The sequence below is a fragment of the Copidosoma floridanum genome, unplaced genomic scaffold, assembly GCF_036245765.1.
Source record: "Copidosoma floridanum isolate Cflo_tuat_1 unplaced genomic scaffold, Cflo_Japanese_pri ptg000032l, whole genome shotgun sequence".
Taxonomy (NCBI): Eukaryota; Metazoa; Arthropoda; class Insecta; order Hymenoptera; family Encyrtidae; genus Copidosoma; species Copidosoma floridanum.
In genome coordinates this window covers 5,547,238-5,567,215 of record NW_028321909.1, presented here as the reverse complement: position 1 = coordinate 5,567,215, position 19,978 = coordinate 5,547,238, and the positions used below count along the sequence as shown (strand labels likewise).

Below are 19,978 nucleotides of genomic sequence, written 5' to 3'. Positions count from 1 at the left end.
TAAAAATGCATGTAAACAGCACATAACGTTATTTTAAACTGCACAATTACCATCACTTATAAAAGGTCCCGGCCAGTTCTCGTTGGAATAATTTCCTTTGCCAGTTTTGACTGCTTGTTTGATATACGTTAAATTGATCCTTTACGGTCGGCGCATCAGAAGATCAGTAAATTTAGCATTGACAACATGGAGGGCGAGATAAAGTTAAATTATAAGGAGAAGTTATAGGGGATTGAAAAAGTAAGCATAATTAAATTCACAAACATGATTTTATATTTTTTTTCTATGTTATTATGTATGTACAGTCGTTTGTTTGAATTTTTTGTTTACCTTAAACATATACATAGGACTTAGGTTAATCATCGCGATACATTATTTACATCTCACATTAAAATAAACGCGTTTTCAATGTTGGCACCCTATAACAGGTTCTTAACGCACGAAAAAGACTTGAATCTATAGGACCCTTTTATGCGTGCTCTTTGAAACTTGTTACATTTTTCAATCGTTATACATTTACGCCTCGCACAATCAATCACCGATGCGAACTATTATGCTTAAACTCTATAATTTATGTTTTCTCAATTAAATTACACGTTTCTGTACCAAATGACAAAATTTTTATTCTTTTTTTTTTTTTCTTAATGCGTGGTACAGAAAAATTGCACGACAATTACAGAAGTAAAAGTAAGAGTTTGATGCCTATTTGGAGCAGTTGAGATTATACGCCTGTGGCATGTCGAAATCCTATTGGTTTTCAATCCATGTGCCGTAATATCCTCTCTGTACACACACACTGCGGATGGATGCACATCAACGACGTCGTTATCATTGACCTGGATGTATTGTTACAATTGTTACACATAACGTTACTCGAGATACACATGTATACATATACAGAATAGGAAGCAATAGAATAATATAGGTTGTAGGGGCTCCTACGATTCAAACTGACTAAGTGAAACTGACAACTGCAGCGTGCAACCAAACGATTATCATGCTGTTTTTGTTTTTTTTTAATTTTCATTTTAAGGCAACGAGTACTTGTGTTTTTGAATCAGAAAAATGTACAATTATAGATGATATTATTCATTATAAAGTTTTGACGCTTGTAAATGCGTTTTTGAAATAACTCATTACTTTTGATAAACTTTGTTATTGTTTTGATTATTGTTATTACTAATATAACTATCATCATTACATTGAAAAGTCATAGATTTTTTTTGTGTATGTATAAGTTGTCCTTAATTGCATGGCCAAAGAAAACTTCTCGCAAATTTAATCGTTTGGAAATCATTACTTGAAACGATCTATTTGCAAGAAGATTTTTACGGCAGTACAAGTAGATGATATTATTCTTTTTTTGTTCTTTACAAACGATCAACCAATTAAACATGTAGACCAAAAAACATTAAGTTAATAATTTTATTAAAAAATTCGCCCTTACACGTATTTTAAGTACGTGAAAACATCAAACAGATTATCGTCGCACGAAGCGAGAGCTACAAGTTTTGACGAGAAATACCAAGGTATGATGTGTATACATATATGTTATCACGCGGGGATATGATCATCATCGAGCGACCGAACGCGATCGCTCGGAAATCACGCAATTTATCCAGCAAACTTTTCCGAGTTACTCGTGTACACGTCCTATACGTTTCGTAAATTTACAAAATTTATTTGTGTTTATCTAATTGTGGATGTACATTGTTAAAAAAAAGATTAAAGAGCGCGTACAGTCTTCTAAATGCCTTACAATTTTTTTCCTTTTTTCGTTATTTCTTTTTTTTTTTTTTTTTTTTTTACAAAAAATCTACTAGGATTGATCAGATGCACAAAAAAAATGTCGATGCCACCGTTCTTTTTGAGAATCAAAATTTAGTTTGATTTGTCATCAGTTTTGAGTGACAATCAAAACTGTCGCATATAAATGCATCCCTCAAGTCTCGATCTTTCGCTCAACGAAGATTAACGTTTGTTTAAAAAAAACACAGCGTTTACGAGAAAAAAAAATACGGCGGGTTTGTACAACTATTTATAATATCTATATCTACTGACGAAGCGTCTCTCGTGAAATACCACTGAATTTAGTAATCGAAAAGAAATGTTGTTTAAATAAATTCTAAAATTTATCTACTATGTACACGCAACGAGGTAATAATGGTTACTCGGACTGACGCTGTCGATTATCTTCACTAAATTCGATGGTATTCGTCTCACGCTGTACAGATGGCTGGGTGATGATCACTCAATATAAATATATATGTACATGTAACATGTTTCCTATACGCACACACGTGAACCTTCGTTGGGCTTTTGGCGATTTTCGTGTTGTACTTACGACGACGTTCGTTTAAAGCTAAAATATACATATGTAATAGAGGAAACAAGAAAAAAAAAAATTATGATTCGCATTGTTTCGAACGCAAAAATGTACAAAAGTTAAGTCGTTTAATAGTGCGTAAAAAAAAAAAAAAAAAAATGCACAAGCACGCCCCATCCACGTATAATGTAATATACTCTCGTCAACCCTATGTGACACACGCCAATTAGTATGGGCGGCAGGGAGGTTTCCGTACACTTAGAGAAAAAAATAATAAAAATTATCGAGAAATTCCAACAAAAATTACCATTTCGCACAGTAAGTCAAACGCAAGCTGGCAAAAAAGGAAAAAATTGTTATTTTTAATAGTAAAAATCATTGTTTTAACAGTAAAAGTTGTAGTTTGAATAGTTAGAATTATGTCCAGAACAGTAAAAATTTCTATGTGAGAAAGTAAAATATATTATCCGATAATTTTTACTATTAAAAATAATAAATTTTTCCTTTTTTGCCAATTTTCATCCGATTTACTGTGCAGAATAGTAATTTTTGCTGTAATTTCTCTATAATTTTTATTATTTTTTTCTCTCAGTGTAGCCTTCTGAGGTCTGTGGCTCCACCAAGGTTAATTTTTCATGCAGTTTTATCTCCTGAATTAGAGTTTTGAGGATGGAACTTCGAAAAACCACTAAAAAAAAAAAAAGGTATAAATTTTGAAATTACGTTTTTTTGATGAAAAATTTTTTATTTTTTTTTTATTATTTGGTACAGTATAAAAAGAAAATAAATTAGGATGTATTTACCGAAACCTCACAGTTTTCGAGTAAAATATTCCCAAAGCTTAAAAAAATGCAGACACATCACATTATCATTTACTATCAGCTTTCCAAAAAAGAAAATTCCGATAAATTAATTAACAACATATTTTGAGCTTTTCAGTGCGCGCGCACGTTTTAGAGTATACCTATCTGGCTTAGCGTTTCGTAATTACTGAAGCGCTCAAATGTTGTATTTCAATACTTTGATAAGGCTATAAAAATAGCAAAAAACGCATTTTTTAGAACTTTGAGAATTTTTTACTAGAAAACTGTAGGGGTTTAGGTACATACATTCTAAATGGTTTTATGTTCCAAAAGTGCCAAAGAATAAGAAAACAATTTTTAAATGCAAAAACCTTATGTAAAAAATTTGTTCATAACTTTTGTTGCGTGATTTTTCGAGGTTCCCCCCCGAAATTCCAGAGATAAAACTACGTAAAACAAAACCTTGGTGGAGCCTACGGGAACCCCCCTGGCGCCCGAACCGAATTGCTTTCCACATCGATCACAATAAAATACACCGCTTGATTTATCCAATTAATGTCAAAAAAGCAAGCGCTTCTACATCACCCCCGTTTCCCTCCTAACTCTTCTGACTCGACTCCGAAGCGACAACGCAAAGCAAAAAAAAAAAAAAAAAAAAAAAAAAAAACAAAACCAAACGACATCGTCGTCACAATCATGAAACATTAAGAGTTAATAAAAGCCGCAGCTACAACTCGACGCTGCACTGCTCAGTCTTGGCTCATGCGGATCGGGTAAACGCTACTATTATTATTACTACTGCCGTTGCTGCCACTCGAAGTGGAATTGGTCTGCTCTGGTACGAGCTGGTCCAGCGAGGCCGTGCCACCAGCGGCCGCCCCGGCAGCCCCGCTGCCGGTCCTCGCGTGGCACCCACCACTCCCGGACGGACTCTGCCTGACGGGTTTGGCGAGCCACGGGTGCCTGAGCACGTCCTCGGCCACCGGCCTCTCGGAGGGCTCTCGCCTCAACAGCGCCTTGACCAGGCAACGCGCCCTAGGACTCAGGGCCTCCGGTATGGCAAAGTGACCCCGGGATATCTTTGCAAAGAGGCTCGCGTGCTCCGCGTCGTTGAACGGATACCGGCCGACCAACATCGTGTACAGCAGAACACCCAACGACCAGATGTCCGCCGCTTTGCCCGAGTACGCCCGACCCGAGCGCAGCACCTCAGGCGCCACGTACGCCGGGCAGCCCCGCCGGTCCGACAATTTGTCGTCGTCCTCGTCCACCAGCACCGCGTCCTCGAGGCTCTCCAGCCGCAGCTCCGTTCTGAAAATCAAAGAAGAGATACGTCAAGGACTTGTTATGATTAGCCTGCAAAAACAACAACAACAACTTTTCAATCGAGAGAGAGGTGGTTTCGTCCAGGGCGGAATGCAAAAAAATAAGATGATGACGGTCGTCGGTGGCGCGTGAGATTAATTAAAAGAACGGAACGCGAGGGGGTGGGGGGAGGGAGAGGCTGCGGTTTAGCGTCTCGAGTGTCCGCGCGTTATTTACACCGATCAGACATTACGTGGGTGTATATGTATTGTTACGCGCATATATTATCGGTCACGAACGAGAGGAATGTCCAGATTTTCCACGTTTTATCAATCTCTCCCCGAGTGAAAAAAAACAAAACAGTATCGGTACTCTCGACACTCGAAACTCTGTGTAGGAAACTTTCACAAGTGCCCTATGCTGGTCTGAAATAACTATGTACATCCCTAGTATATTATATAGGTACACTCGTATGTATACGTATCTCTGATGCAACGTCTTTGGTTTTTGTACTTTCTCCGCGCTCTTTACCCACACGTGTACGTGTTACTTACATCAGAAACACATTTTACTCAACCCCACATACAACGTGTGTACACACGAGAGGATTAACCCGTAAGTATAACTTTCAACCCGCTAATACCTCCCAAAGTCTCTCTTTGTCAATATATATATGATATACCTGAAGAAACGTATATTTTACGTATTATATGGACGGATAGGTATAAGGTACTGCCTAACACCGGTGGCGAAACACATGCACGTATGAGCAACGACGAGATCGAGCTCTTACGACAAAGAGACAGACAGTATAAGTATTTTCCGCGCCTCGTTGTCTCGTGTATTTTTCTTTTACTATATACACAGTGTATGGATTAAGTAGGTGATTGTTCCTATATATTACAGTGGCGTACATCAACCCGATCGCGGAAGTCTCTCCCATATGTGCAGCCGCGATGCAACGTGTAAACGTAATAGAGGGGCCGGTCGGCGTAGCCAGGGTATATATTATATATAAGCGACGTAAGTATATATATATGCAGCTTCTTAGGTAACCACCGCGAATTTCTTTTTCGAAACGAGCCTCCCCCTCGGGGCGTTTGCGTGTTTGTGTATACACGTATATTCATAATACATACCAGGCTTACACCACGCGTTGCGCGCACAAACTGCCCCCGGGAGCAAACGGATTTTTTTTTTTTTTTTTCATTTTCGTACACTCAAGTAGGTATATTCCGTAGACACCTATAAATATACGTTGCCCGATTGCGATGGCGATACCGAGTTCGGGTGTATACAGGTAATACCTACATACTACACTAGTTGTATATTGAGAATCGACGACGGTGTCTGACTTTTTTTTCCATCCCGCTCTCTCCCATGCCTTTTCAGAAGCAACTCTGACCGCTGCTAATTAAACGCAGGTACAGCCGAATCGTTAGGAAACGAGAAGCTTTGGACACACCTGGTATTGGTATACACTTACGACCAGCTGTGCTGAAACAAGTCAGAGTCGGGGTTGCGCGGACTGTATACATTATGGATATGCTCATGGAAATTTCGAATTTCGTCTCTTTTAAATTTTTAATCACTGTATATATACTTAATGCGCGCCCCGAAATTCCCACGCAACGTCCTTTCGCGCGTGTAATATACACTTTATGCGCAACTTCCGGAGTTTTTACCGATACGAGGTATAAGTAATCGCAACAATATACGAATGGGGGCCCCCGAGTTGTCGCAAGTGGCCCAAGGGCGAGGTGGTGGTGGGTCGGCCCCTCTATCTGTCTGGCTCTCGAAAAAAAAAAAAAAAAAGGCCGCCGATCCTTCGAGTCGCTCGTACGTGCATATACCTACCCGCTTCTTATTGGGTGTGTAATAACACTGTACCCATGGAGGTCGCGAAAAGACTCTCGCACGCAAGGCAAGGCTCAAGGGCGTCCTCGTCCGATTGAGAAACCCATACCATCTGCGCGCCGATCCTTGGATTTTTTTTTTTTTTTTTTTTCCTTCGTTTAGTCGCGATTTTTTAAACTTGTTACCGCAAGTGCGCGTACTTTAATAAATTCGACATATAGGTTGCGAAATCGGGTTGCACACGATATTTTATACTGTCCAAGTTGGGAGGGGAAAAAAAATAAAGGAGTCGGTTGCATTGAATTGTGCGATTGTTTTTCATTGACAGCGAAAAATCGATCCCGCGCATGGGAATTACACTGTACCAGACCGATCGAAGCTATTGTTCATCGCACACGGGAACTAATATACGCGTGTACGCGTTTCTCCGAATTTCGTGGCTATACGCGTTCATGGTACGATCGTTTTTCCCGCTATGGTCGTCATCGCGCACGACTTTTCTTGTACTAGACGCAAGTGTATCAATACACACAATTGACCGGCTGCTTATAGAGATAAGGAGAGCGTGCGCGTTTTCTCGCCAACGGGCGGCAAACGGAATTTCAATACGTTTGCTAAGCAGCGTTCTTTTACCAAGTGTATCAAGTACGTGGTCTATGATTGAAGAACTAAAGCGCCGCACAATGGCAGCGTCAGTGTTAGCGTGAAAACTTCCCACGTTACTACTGCTACGATAACGTAATTAGGAATCTATGATAAAAATTTCTTAATAACTATGTTCATGTTAAAATAAACAAAAAAAATTTTTCGTTAAATAATTAATTGCTTATACATTTTAATTGTGTATACTGACGCTGCCGTTGCACGGCGCTTCAGTTCTTCACAGTCATAGACCATGTGCGTGATACACTTGGTAAAACAACGCTGTTGCTATAAGCCAAAGAGATAAGGGGAGGTAGAGGTATTTTGAAACGAAACAATGCAGAGATAAACGATCGTGGTATACCTCAATAATCGATATAGTTAATTGAGTCATGCACAAGAGAGAAAAATACAACTCGGCCTATCCGCTCGCTCCAGCTGTGCACTTTCGTGTTTGCGTACATGTACAAGTATCATAATGCACACGCGAATATTAATTTGCGCTCGTCGATTTTTCCATACTTACTCTCTCCCTACGGAGAAACCGAAGCTGTGATTCATTCCTCGTCGCTTGTGTTACGCCGATTACATATAAGTAGAATTAAGGGTCTCTCGATGCGTGTGCACATACAAATTTTGTACGAGGAGAAAAACGACGCGTATATGGGTAATTTTACGGTTATTGCTTTCCGCAGCTGCCTTCATTGTTAACGAAGCTCTTGGGCATACTAGAAATGAAACCTACTCAAAGGAAAAAAAAAAAAAAAAAGAGAGAGAGACGATTGAGATATGGTTTTGTGTTGTACTCGACAAACTTGTTTACCACATCGCACCCGAGTTATTATACATTCTTGGGAAAGGGGCAACGAACGATCGTCCGATCGGGTTATCCGACAGAAGTCAAGACCCATTTCGGCAATTATTCCAGCGTATACGAGATCCGGTCGAGGAGTGGAGGAGGAGAGAGAGAGAGAGAGAGAAAAAAAAACAAATTAAAGGAAGCGAGAAAAGAGGGTATACACATCAACGAGAGCTCGCTTTCTCGTTCGCGAACTTTCACCGGAGACGCTTGTACTCGTACATATGTATTATTATACGTGTGTACCCACATACCCCGGGTTCAAGGAACCCGAATCGCGGGATCTGTCGGAGGAGGGCTTTCGAAACATGTATGAGTGTGTGTCCTGTTCTGGACGTCGATGACCGAAGTGAGACTTGCTTAATACCGTACGCTACGCCAGTGGCTTATTGGCAATGGGCGAAAGGACTTTGTGTATACATACGGATCGCGAAAGGGGGGCAACGACACCTCGGCGCGAGAAATTTATTCACGACTGCGCGATAGTCTTGCTTCCGGCCCCGCTGATTGATCTTGAAAAAAAAAAAAAAAAAATCCCACGAACGAGAGGAGAAATTAAAGAAAAAAAAAAAAAAAGACTACGAAATTTCTCTCGCGGAGGACCGACTTGGGGCACAAAAACAGATTCAGGGTCGGCCGATCGAGCGAATCGGCAGGCGGAACGGCTCTTCGTACGAAAATCAAGGCCAACGGGCGCCTATTAAGCGCGTAACCTCCACGCGCCGTTACTCGCGTTACAACAGAGCAACGAACAATATATATACATACAAGCAAGGGACAAGACTCGCACCACTCGTTACCCAAAAAACAAAGTAACCTCCATGCGCGAACCACGTGCGTATACATCAAGTGCTCGATTGATAATCGTTCCAAATTTCTCTCTCCCGCGCGTGCACGCCTCTTTCGCAAGCTCCCCCGTACACTTACTTAGGTGTAATATATGATGCTATTCTATATTTATCTCTTGTGAAAAAAAAGTGGAGGGACCTTTATCGTCGCACAGAGCACGGTACAAGGTATAATATCGGCGAGAGGGCGTCGAACTCACGCGTTGCGATATACGTTGCCCAAGTGTTATGTGTTCCGGGATGATTTCGCAAGAGGCCCACCCCAAGGCTTGAGAGAGGCAGAAAAAAAAAAAAAAAAAAATGTGTTGTATACATGAATTGACGTACGGGATTTTTTAAGGTTTATGTATATGGATGATGTACGCGCACATACTAGACAGTTGGAAATACACTGTGTGAAAATACACTTGTCCAGCTGCGGCTGCTATATAGCGAGTGATGGTACACGTGGCTCATTTGATTATTTCGAAACTCTATATCTAATAATCTCGATAATAACATGTATATATACTTACGCGCCAATGCCGCGATTTCAAGTTTGAAACGGAAAAAACAAAAGTCGAGCTCAAGCGATAAAGTTAATATATTTTTCTTCATGAATTCTCCGCCGAGTTAGCAATGTCGATAAAAAGTTTTCCACAAAAAAAAAAAAAAAAATAAAAAAAATGCTGCACACATAAGTACATAGCCCGTACATACATTTAACGCGCTTCTTCGCGTACCTGTTGTCATTTTGCAGTAAACAAAGATGGAAAATCTTTCCAATTATTCTCGAGCTCGTGTCGAAAGGGGGACAATTACCGATGGTAACTCGATGTTTTACTACCGCGGCCCGAGCAAACACGCGGTCGTCAGTAAAGTTGGATGATCGTTATAGAGGGAGACAACGATACGATATACTGCAGATAGTAGATAGGCAAAATGTGACGCATGTATATACTTGTAGTTTTTTTTTTTTTTTTTTAAATATATTGTAGGGTATTCACCTCTCATGAGGTATTTTTTATACCGTGTACGTATAGATAATGATACAGGTACACGTGGTAATTTTCCTATAGGTCAGCTTTGAACTTGCTTCGATATCCGGGAGGAACAATTGAGTAAGTATTGCGTCTTGTTGCGTCAACTCTTACAACGTGTCATGTGTGCACACACGTATATACTACGTGTATTTTATCACAAACTGCTTACTTCCTGGATATACATATTGCGGTTTTATATTATATCGGATCTCGCACTCACACCGCACCATATAGCACACGTGAACGTTAACGCAACACATTTATTTTTTCAGCGATACCCATAATTATGCTCGAGTGTTATCTTATCTAATTCTTGTTTTTTTTCTCTCTTTTTTTTTTTTTTTTTTTTTTCCCTTAAAACTGCCCGATCGCGGCACGTGCGCGAACAATTCGATTTATTTTTAAATCGCGCCAAACGCACAGGTAAGTACCTTTAAAACAAATACACCGATGCTTCATTACGCTCGACAGACGTATACGTTGGTACATAAATTAAGTTAACTCATTCCTCGAAAAAAAAAAGCACTATTGAGCAAACACAAACAGTCCACATTATAGTTTCTCAAGAGATTCGGCACGGGCTCTCCCAATCCCATACGATTTCGTTGTTACAACTTACATATATATATATATATATATACATGTAGCCGGGAGAGCTGAATGAAATAATCTCCTGATGGTATGCATTGGGCAAGTGTACACACACCTACACACTTATTGTGTGTATTTACCAGCCAGACAGACGGTTTAACCCGTGGTGGTGGTAGTATCGATTCAATTGGCTTTTTAATCAAGTTTCAAACTCCTCGGGTGAGCGTATAATCATGTTCTCGTGTGCACACGACCCCGGATAATGACCCGCAGATTCGCTGCATGCATATATTATATACCATACGGTACCTACACGCGTTCATCGACACCGAATCTAATCGAGGCACTTTCATATCGCCGATTTCTCGGCTTTTACAGCCAAACGTACCGATATCTACATGTATAGCCATAAACGGGCTCGCAAAAAATTAAAAAAAAATAACAAATGCAAATTCCCCCACCCCCAATCCCACTCTCCGCGTGGCAGAGTTTCTCAAGCGACAGATTTTGAAAACGCCGAGAAGTGGCAGCGTCAACGTAATCGCCGCGCGATTTCTCAAATGTATTGCCCATACTCTCCTACACACGTGTGAAAGTAACACAGATGTGTGGTGAAATTACGAGCGCACGTATGTTATATATATATACACGTGAGTGTATATGTATATACATAAGCGGGTGTTGTACGTGGCGAAAGGCCGTGTCGCGTATACATAAAACGAAGTGTGTATATATATGTACTTACGTTTGGTATGTGAAAAGAGAAAGAGATCGCCGATTTCCTAATTACATGTACGAGAGAGGCCGAGTGTCTGTGTGTATTTAATGTACGTGTGCTGTGAAGGTTTCAAAAGCCCTCCCTCTGTAATATATGTGGTTATATCGTCTTTTGCAACGTGTGTCCCTTAGCCACTTCCAGCATTTTTTTCGTCTCGTTGCGTGCGTTGATGAGTATTGCACGAGAGGAATTTCGATACGCGACCACAGCATAAAAAATTTCGGAGTTCAGATCGAGTGAGTGGCGATTTCATTGAAATAAATCGTCGTTTCGTATAATACATGCCATTGAGTAAAAAATTCCCCCGCGAGTTTTTTTTTTTTTTTTTTTTTTTTATATATACATGTACCAATACGTGTGAAAATTTCTTGCCGATGGATTATTGATTTCAAAACTGCTTATTGTGTTCGTGTAAGCATGGACCTGCCCGCGGGGCTGGGTCACAATACTTGGGTAAGAACTTATATACACCCACCGAATCCAAGGGGTATCTCTTATCGAGTTTTTTTTCCCTCTCAATGTTAACTGTATTTATAATATTCGATCGAATATATATACGGTAAGGTTACACGATTACAACATTATGTACTACACGGATGCATTTGAAAAATTGTATCAGTAGCAGGGCTGTGTAAACAAGATTTATCACACCTGCGCTTTGGAAAATATACCCATTATTGTACATACAACAATATATATGCACGCCAATACATCGCACGTGTATACGTATACGATGTATAGGTGTGTACGAATATTTGTTCACACGAATGTCGAAACGACGACAAATTTGTTCGAGGTAAGTACAAGCTATACACACGCATTACCATTACAAAGTGTTGCGACCGAAAATTGCCATAGCTGAAATTAACGTGCGGTCAAACGAAAACGATTTTGTGCAATGCGGCGTTCACCACCGCGCACTTGCATGCATCTCGCGTACACTTGCGCAAATGCACTTGCATTCATATATATACGTGGGGCGCGCGCGCGAACTGTGACCCAAGTATTAGAGGGATTTCGGCTAATTTTTCGTTCTCTGCTCGAGGATGTACGTGTACGTAACTCGACGCGAGTCATTAATTCAAAAGCTCCCGTTTTTCTTTTCTTATCTTCGTCGCGAGTAATATTATTATTATTTTATATTATCACGCGATGATGGATAGTGCCCTGTGCATGAATACAACAACGACGGTATACCACCTCTCGAGCCGTTCTTTTTCTCCTCCTCTCTTTGCCGTACAAAAGCCATGCGCGTATATATACACGAGTATATACAGCAATGCAAAATATACAGACGAGTGGCGCAGCTAAGCGTACATTATACACACATAATAATATATAAGTACATATACAGAGAGAGAGGAATGCGATCGCGACGAACTATTGGCAAATCAGTTGGGCTCGACCCGGTGTACATATGCGCGCGAACTCACGACAAACAGACAGACACATGATACACTGCACACGTGTCGCAAGGTATACTGCACACGCCTGCATATCGGAGCCACCTGACAATGCACTACCTACAGGGGTGGCCCTTTTTTTTTCCTTTGATTACTATTTCTCAAAAAGCCGGGCCTCGGATAGTACCAATTTATTATCAGGATTTTACAAGTGCAGCTCGCCCCGAGATCGAAGGAGAGAGAATTTCTCCCCCACCGCACTCCGGAGAGCTTATCTGGATCGAGCCGAGCTCCGATTGTTTTGTACATATATATATGCACACGTGGTTGTAAGTACAATTGAAAAGTATACACGCGGCCGCGCAGCTTATTGCTCGGTGTTTAATTGTTGCGCGCTCAATCGGAGCTCTCCCTCTCTATGGTTTTGAAATAAGCTTTCGTGTGCAGCGTTGTATATAGGTACAACATAGGAGCAGCTCGGCTGAATTTGTTTTGTAATGGATTGCGTTCGTTGGCTCCATGTATACGTATTTATACCCATGCACGTCGAGAAGTCGGTGGAATGTCGAGATCGAGAGTACAAGGTATTATATTCACGCGCGGGAGATTGGAATTTTTTTTTTTTCCCTCCCCATCAAATTTTTTCTGGTGGATGCGTATACTCGTTGAGTCAATCCAATGATTTCCCGTTACAACGAGGCTTTACGACCCAACCGTTTTTACCCCAAAAACGTAATTTTTTTTGTGGCGCTTATACTGTACACACGATATATACCTGTGAGATACGAGTAAAATTTTACGCGGCCACCACTGAGGAAAGGAGAAAGAAAAATAATAATAATAAAAAATTAAATCCGTGTTGGAACCGCTCGACGAGAATTTCGATTCGAAAGCTCGAGTGACGCAGAGGGCGGATGTTCCGTCGATGTCTATACAGATATGTGCCTGCTTATATATATATATATATACCCACTCGCATTGTGCGTTTGTCTGCCGCGGCTCTATTAGTCGGGACCTTATTTCTCGGAAGGTGCGGGGACCCTTTCCTTCTCGCCCTTAACGTGTGCGTTTGTATATACGTATGGGTGTCTCTTCAAGGAACCGGTATTAGTTATTTCCTTTCTACACCGCACATACTCGAGCGGAGCCTCGATCTACCAGACGAAACCCCGAATTCCTCCTCTCGATTATCGTAAGGAAAAAAAAAAAAAAAAAAAAAAAATTTGGTATAAAAAAAATGAAAACCCAACTCACCTGTCCTCATCGGCAAAGACAAACTTCCTGAGCTTGAGGTCCCTGAGTATGATTCCGCTGTCGTGGCAGGTAGCCACAGCCTGGGCCGCTTGGCGAAACAGCCGCCTGGCCTCGAGCTCGCGGAGCCTCCGGCGCGCCCTCACGTACGCGTGGAGGTCCCCGTGGTGGCCCTCGAGCAGCAGGTACCTTTTGCGCCCGGTGTCCACGGAACCGGCCACGCTGCTCGCCGCCCCCGTGCCCTCCAATCGCAGGTGGGCTTGGAGCAAGGCGTCCGTGCTCTTGTCGCCCAGTGTCAGCGCCTGAAATTCGTTTCAACCATTGATACCTACTTTGATTTATTTTATTTATTTAGGTGCACAATAATAAAGGGTAACTTTAAAATAGCTACGCGTGACCTTGACCATAAAAAAAAAAAAAAAAAAAGAATTAATGTGCGTGGCAATGAAATTTTATGAGCAATCGCAGTTTTTCAGGGTGGTGTGTTCCTGGCAAGAGAAGCGGGCGAGCGTCTCGATACGAATGTTCGGGTGATCGCCAAAAGCACTGCTACAAGAGTTTGAAGTAAAAAAAAAAAAAAAAAAACAAAAAGCAAGAACAATAATTTTTGCGCGTTTTAATATCACGCGACTATGTGTCAGCTGGTCCTTTATCCGCAATGGTGTGTGTGTGTGTATATAACACGAGGCGTACTTGTGTACGCGTAAGATCGGATGACGGCATCGGTGGCTCGGATATTTTATAAATAGCTGGCGAGAGCGCCGGGATGCGCCGCCGCCGACACAATTGGCCGTAAAGTTCACCGGCTCCGCCGAGAGCCTGTATACGCGACGGAGCCCTCTCTCTCTACTGGTGTGTCGTTAATCATCGTCGTTGCGAGGGCTGCTTTTTGCGAGCTGGGGAAAATTGAGATAAATTCGAAAAGATTTACCAAGTGTACTTACGGGTACATACCTATTATCTGTGCATCTACATTGGGACATAATATTACATACATACTTTACGAGGATGACGACTCTGCGTACATTTCTCTATTTTTACATTGTTACTATAAACAAACAACACAAACAATGCACCGATGATGACTCAAAAAGAAAAAAAAAGAAAAAACGGCACCAGCCGAGCTCAGTTTCAAGAGTACGACTCATCGTACATTTATCGGAACGTCTATAATGTATACCAAATAGATTGTATACGTCTACAATCTGTGCCCATAACCCGTATACTATAGAATAAGTAAAAGGTTTTTCAAGCTAGTTGTGTTAAAACACGTTCACGAGTAAAGTGCCAAGTGGTTGTAACGACCCAATTCAGCCGGTATACACCCTTGCATATCGGCCAATAAATTTTTTCGATTGCAATAATTCTTCCCCTATAGCACCTATCGTGTACACACGAGCACCGGGAGTTGAGTAAAAAAAAAAAAAAAAATTCGACACACAAAATTGAACGCGCGCGGGCTCGCAGGGACAAACAAACGGTAAGTATATAGAAACTGTCTCGAGGATAGCGAGTCTCTCGGCATCCCGCGGGTCACAATTTTGAAACCCTCGATGAGTTTGTTCTCGCGCTCTTGCAGCCGCGTGTCGAAATAAAACACACACACACTCACACCGCCGCGGGAGGAGGAGGAGGGAACTATATTTCACAAGAACAAGACCACGAGTACGTGTATATATATATATACACATTTATACCCACAGCTTTACTCTAATTTAATAAAGGCAGGGCCCTGACGACGACGGCGGTCTCTCTCTGTCTGCAGTGCCGGAGGCCCTGAGCACTTGCAAAATCAGCCGGCTCCCCTGATTTCGATCGATTGCTTCTTAAGACATACCTATGCATGTGTGCGGAATACCTACAGCCGAGACGGACTCCCGCCGGGGCTTTTTCGCACGAGCGTGTGCGGGGTATATCACACGTGTGTGTGTATACGTATGTGCGTGTGTATACCCTCTCGAAAAAAATCTCTCGAGATTTCGGACACGGCCGTACACGCGGACCTTGGACCGATCGCCGCACGACATTTATTTAACGTTTGCACGAAATTGTCGGCCCCTTTAAATTGCGAACATTTATAATTAAAAGTATATATATACATGCAGAGAATGACATTTGTAATCACGTGTGTGTATACATGTTTATACGTTGTAGTATGTACGGGCATGTGTGGTACCTATTTCCGGTGTATTAATTAACGCAACCAGCGCTCCCGTGTGCTTACCTTTGAATTAAATATTATGCACTTCCTTCATTAATTCCTCTGTACGGAGTCCGGGATCTATATATATAAAATAACCAGTCAAGCTCGCTCTACTGCTTTGTTCACACGTATGTATCTTTTTCTAACTGACACTGTACAAAACAAGAAGACTTTGGTTTCGCAACTGTATATATATGTTTGCAATGTCGATTGGCGAATTTTGAGCTTTCGCAACTTAAGCTCCACTGTATAAGTACATATGGAACGCAAGTTGTGCTGTAATCTCGTGTACAGTATAATATGCAGCATAAAAGCGCGTGATGCGAGCAATCATATAGTTTCGCATGCAGCATAGTTGTAAAATAGGGAGAGCGCGGTAACGGAGGAGCATTCCAAAAGAGAGGGAGGGATGGATGTAACCACCGGCGAATAAATTACATGTACAGTTTGATGTAAGTATATCGATGGACTTTCGATACGAGTCGCTGCTGCTGCTGCGGTGAAAATAAAAAGTACAACAGTTCCGTGAATAACGCAGCATCCGCGACAAATTTTTTTGTTTCACACAACCAATGGAATCCCGCGCTGACTATAAGGACCAAATAACGAATTCGCGATAAGCACGCCACGTTTCTTTATTTCGCAGCTCATCTGCTCGATTGTTTTGAACATTGGAAAAGATTTTTCAGCTTAATTGAGGGAAAAAAAAAAGAAAGAAAAACGATTCCTCGTATATAGCGAGGATATAGTATACCTCTATGTATGAGCAAGTATATAAGAGACAGTATAGCGCGTGCAAATATATTATGTACATATCTCTTCCCCGAGATCTATCGAGTGCAAATTCCATCCGCGACAATCATCGATAACGAAACAACCATCAGAGAGGAAGAAAACAATGCAAATCAAAGTTAGCGAGTTGGGTCAACACGTCCGGATATACTTATACCTACACCGAGTCGAGGTTTTCCAAGCGTTACGCAAACTTATATACTTGGTTTTATAAGTATATACTGCACATTCTAACCCTGAAAACTCGCTGGCGGTGATGTGCCGCTATTAAGCTCGTACATGCGTGTGCTTGCATCACAGTGACGTAATTAACTACCTCTACCGATTTTTTTTTCCTCCCTTCTTTTCGTCTAACACCGTACAATATAGATAATGAACGCAAGAGCGACGTAATGATAAACTTTGGCGATGCGTGTGTAACAATGTATACACGTATAAAATACATAGAAATAAAGAAACACCTCTTGACGGATCCTTTTTTTTACCCACCCCGTATGGATCGGTATAGGTATTTATATACTAAGCATTGACTTTATTGCATGCAAATAGTGCGATTTATTGGATTGTAATATGTATATATGCACGTGAGCTCATGGGGTGGGAGCCACGGCACACGTTACTTGAGTTTTAACGTTCAAGGCCGGTCAAAGCTCGTTTCGCCAATCATCGACGATGTCGCCGTTCATGCCACCGTCACCATTATTGCTTCAGGTTGTATAGTCTTATCTCGTCCATACATTTTCTCTGCCAGTTTTTAATAAGTTTTTCCATTGTTGCTTTCACAATTGTCCACTTCCGGAACAACCGGTAACCGACATATAGTAAAGTAATATACCAAGTAAAACTTGGTTAAAAATCACCAAAGTATCAAACAGTTGCCCAATAAAGTTGTGCAAGTATTTGTGGACTCCATCGCCCACTGCGAGCTCGTAAAAGAAGAAAAGTAGACCGAGTCTGCGGTGATGATGACGATGATACCCATAGTATATACCTTGTATAGGTACCCAACTCCGGGAGTCACGGAAAATTGAATAAACGAGGGCGCGATTACGCTGCTTCTATGTTTCCGGGACGCGCGCCCCGCGAATAACAGCGAAAGCGCCACGAAGCCGACAACGCCGCTTCAGCTTTCCCAAATTAGAAAGTGCAGCAGCGGATGAAAGTACATCCTTGGATCGGGTACATGTATATATATACCAGTGTATAATACGCGCTATGAAGAAAAGCGCGTGTCTAATGCTCGCACGCAACGATCCTCGTTGCCGCAACTCGCGAAAACGCGGCGGTTGATTGTTATGTATAGGCTCGGAAAGGCTTTCTTCGCTCCTCTTGTGTTTTTTTCTCTCTCTCTCTATACGATGCTCTCGGAGAAATTGCACGGCAATTATTCGAATATGGTAGCATAAAAGCCGGCAAATGGGGGAGACAAACTTTCCAATTAAATTTCGGGGGAAGAGGCAGATGAAATCCGAGCATAACGCAATACTATATACGTACGCGTACGGAGAGAGAGAGAGAGAGAGAGCCCTCGAAGGCTCCGACAAAAGGAGCGAATAATCGAGCGAAGCTTTATCCTCAATACCACCGAAGGGGATTGCAAACAAAGCCCCATCACTATATGTACATAGTATACAGTAGTACAGGGACAGGAAATTCGGCAAGTCTGTATATACATATATAACTGCACGGATTGATCCCCCGATTCTTTCTTTCTTTCTTTCTTTTTTATTTTCCCACTACAAGTACACCTACTGGACTGGTAGTCGTGTTTGTTGTGTATATTGTATGTATGTATATATATATATACGTTTGTACACGACGCGCGTCTCGACGATGAGTCAAAGCTCGAAAGAGAGGCCATGAAAAACGAGCAACCTGACGCCCTTTAAATATGACTCAGCAACCCTGGTCGCCGACACCATATGTCCCTTTCCACGCGTATGTACATACCAATCAGGGGGTGACGTTGCCATTACTACTACTACTACTACTACTACTACTACTATTGCTGCTGTATCGATTATATTCCCCTCGTGTACCGCGATGGACGCCTTTATTTATTTATACGTATGTATGTATATAAAGCTTTTTTCCGCTCACTTTTTTACTTTTTTTTTTTTTTTTTTCATACCCTGTACCTACTTATCTCCTAATCGCGTCACCGAAGCGGAAAAGAGTTCTCATTAATTTCCGTCGATGGCCCCTCCTTTTTTTTCCGTAACACATAATATATTATATATGGCACGCTCGAATTTATTACCCCCGGCTTATACATAAAAGCTGCGGCCGATGTGCTGGAAGGACGGCGTTATTTTTTATTTATTGTTTTTTTTTTTTGAGAGAGAGATAAGCCGCGATGATACTGCAATAAACAACATGGGTGACCGAGCCTTATCGCCTCGAATCCAGTGCACACTCCGACGGGCTTCCCACGGGGAGGGTCACTCGAAAAAACATATATACATTTATATACTCGCGGTGCTCTATGTATAATTTGTTCACTTTCTTTCATTTTTTTCGGGCGTAAAGCGACTTTACCGTACGATCACGTAAGTGCAGCGCGAGTTTGGAAAATTCGTCTCGCGAACTCGGCACATTCTTTCGTAAGCTTATTCACGGAGAAAACTTGGCCGGTCAACCGCGGCGTGTATACGTATTTTGAGATTTTTTTGTTTTTTTTTTGTTTCCTTACGCTCGAGGTAAGCGCGCTAGTGAATAAAACCAGCTCCTTAAAGGAGAGGAAAAAAAAAGCGCGGCGTTTAAGTATCAGAGCAGCAGTTACGCGCCGCGTGTTGGGAGCTATACGGTATACTTATCACCATCAAGAATACGAGCGCGTTTCGCCGGTCTTCCGCCAAAGGGAAAATTACGAAACGCCCCAGCCAACTGAGCCCCGGCACTATACTTTGAATGTGTGACCGAGCTTTTGCCGGTGCATCAATAGGCTACATATATACTCGAGTAGCGTTTCGCGTGTGACGAGTATTGGGGTGTGCAAAATCAAGCCAAGGTATTTTTTTCAAAAGCAGCGGCTTCACATACCTCTGTTTTCGTTCGGAGATTACAGTGTGCGAAGAGAAAAAAAAAACGAGGAGGACGTAAATACAGATGTACAACGTTGATCCGCCTTTCGAGCGCTGACGCGGGTGACGGTGACGTATATGGTCATCTTTCGTTGGGGGGAAAAAAAAGAAGAAAAATTGACAAGATCGCTTTGTGCATGATGTAAGTATAGCTGCTTGCGCGCTAACGTCATCATCGTGAGAAAAAGCAGTCTGGACATTGTAATAACACGAAA

At 41.8% G+C, this 19,978-nt stretch overlaps 1 protein-coding gene across 2 annotated transcripts in view; it reads right to left on the bottom strand.

Annotated features, from left to right (window-relative positions):
• Positions 1–3,022: 3,022 nt before the first annotated feature.
• Positions 3,023–19,978, bottom strand: part of trbl (tribbles pseudokinase 2) — a 34,184-nt gene continuing 17,228 nt past the window's right edge. For both annotated transcript variants that reach the window (XM_014352952.3, XM_014352951.3), the window contains exons 3-4: positions 13,689–13,987; positions 3,023–4,440 (exon numbers count right to left, since the gene is read on the bottom strand). In XM_014352952.3, coding sequence (XP_014208438.2) covers positions 3,879–4,440; positions 13,689–13,987 — 861 coding nt within the window. In that variant the 3' untranslated portion in view covers positions 3,023–3,878. The remainder of the gene's footprint in view (positions 4,441–13,688; positions 13,988–19,978) is intronic.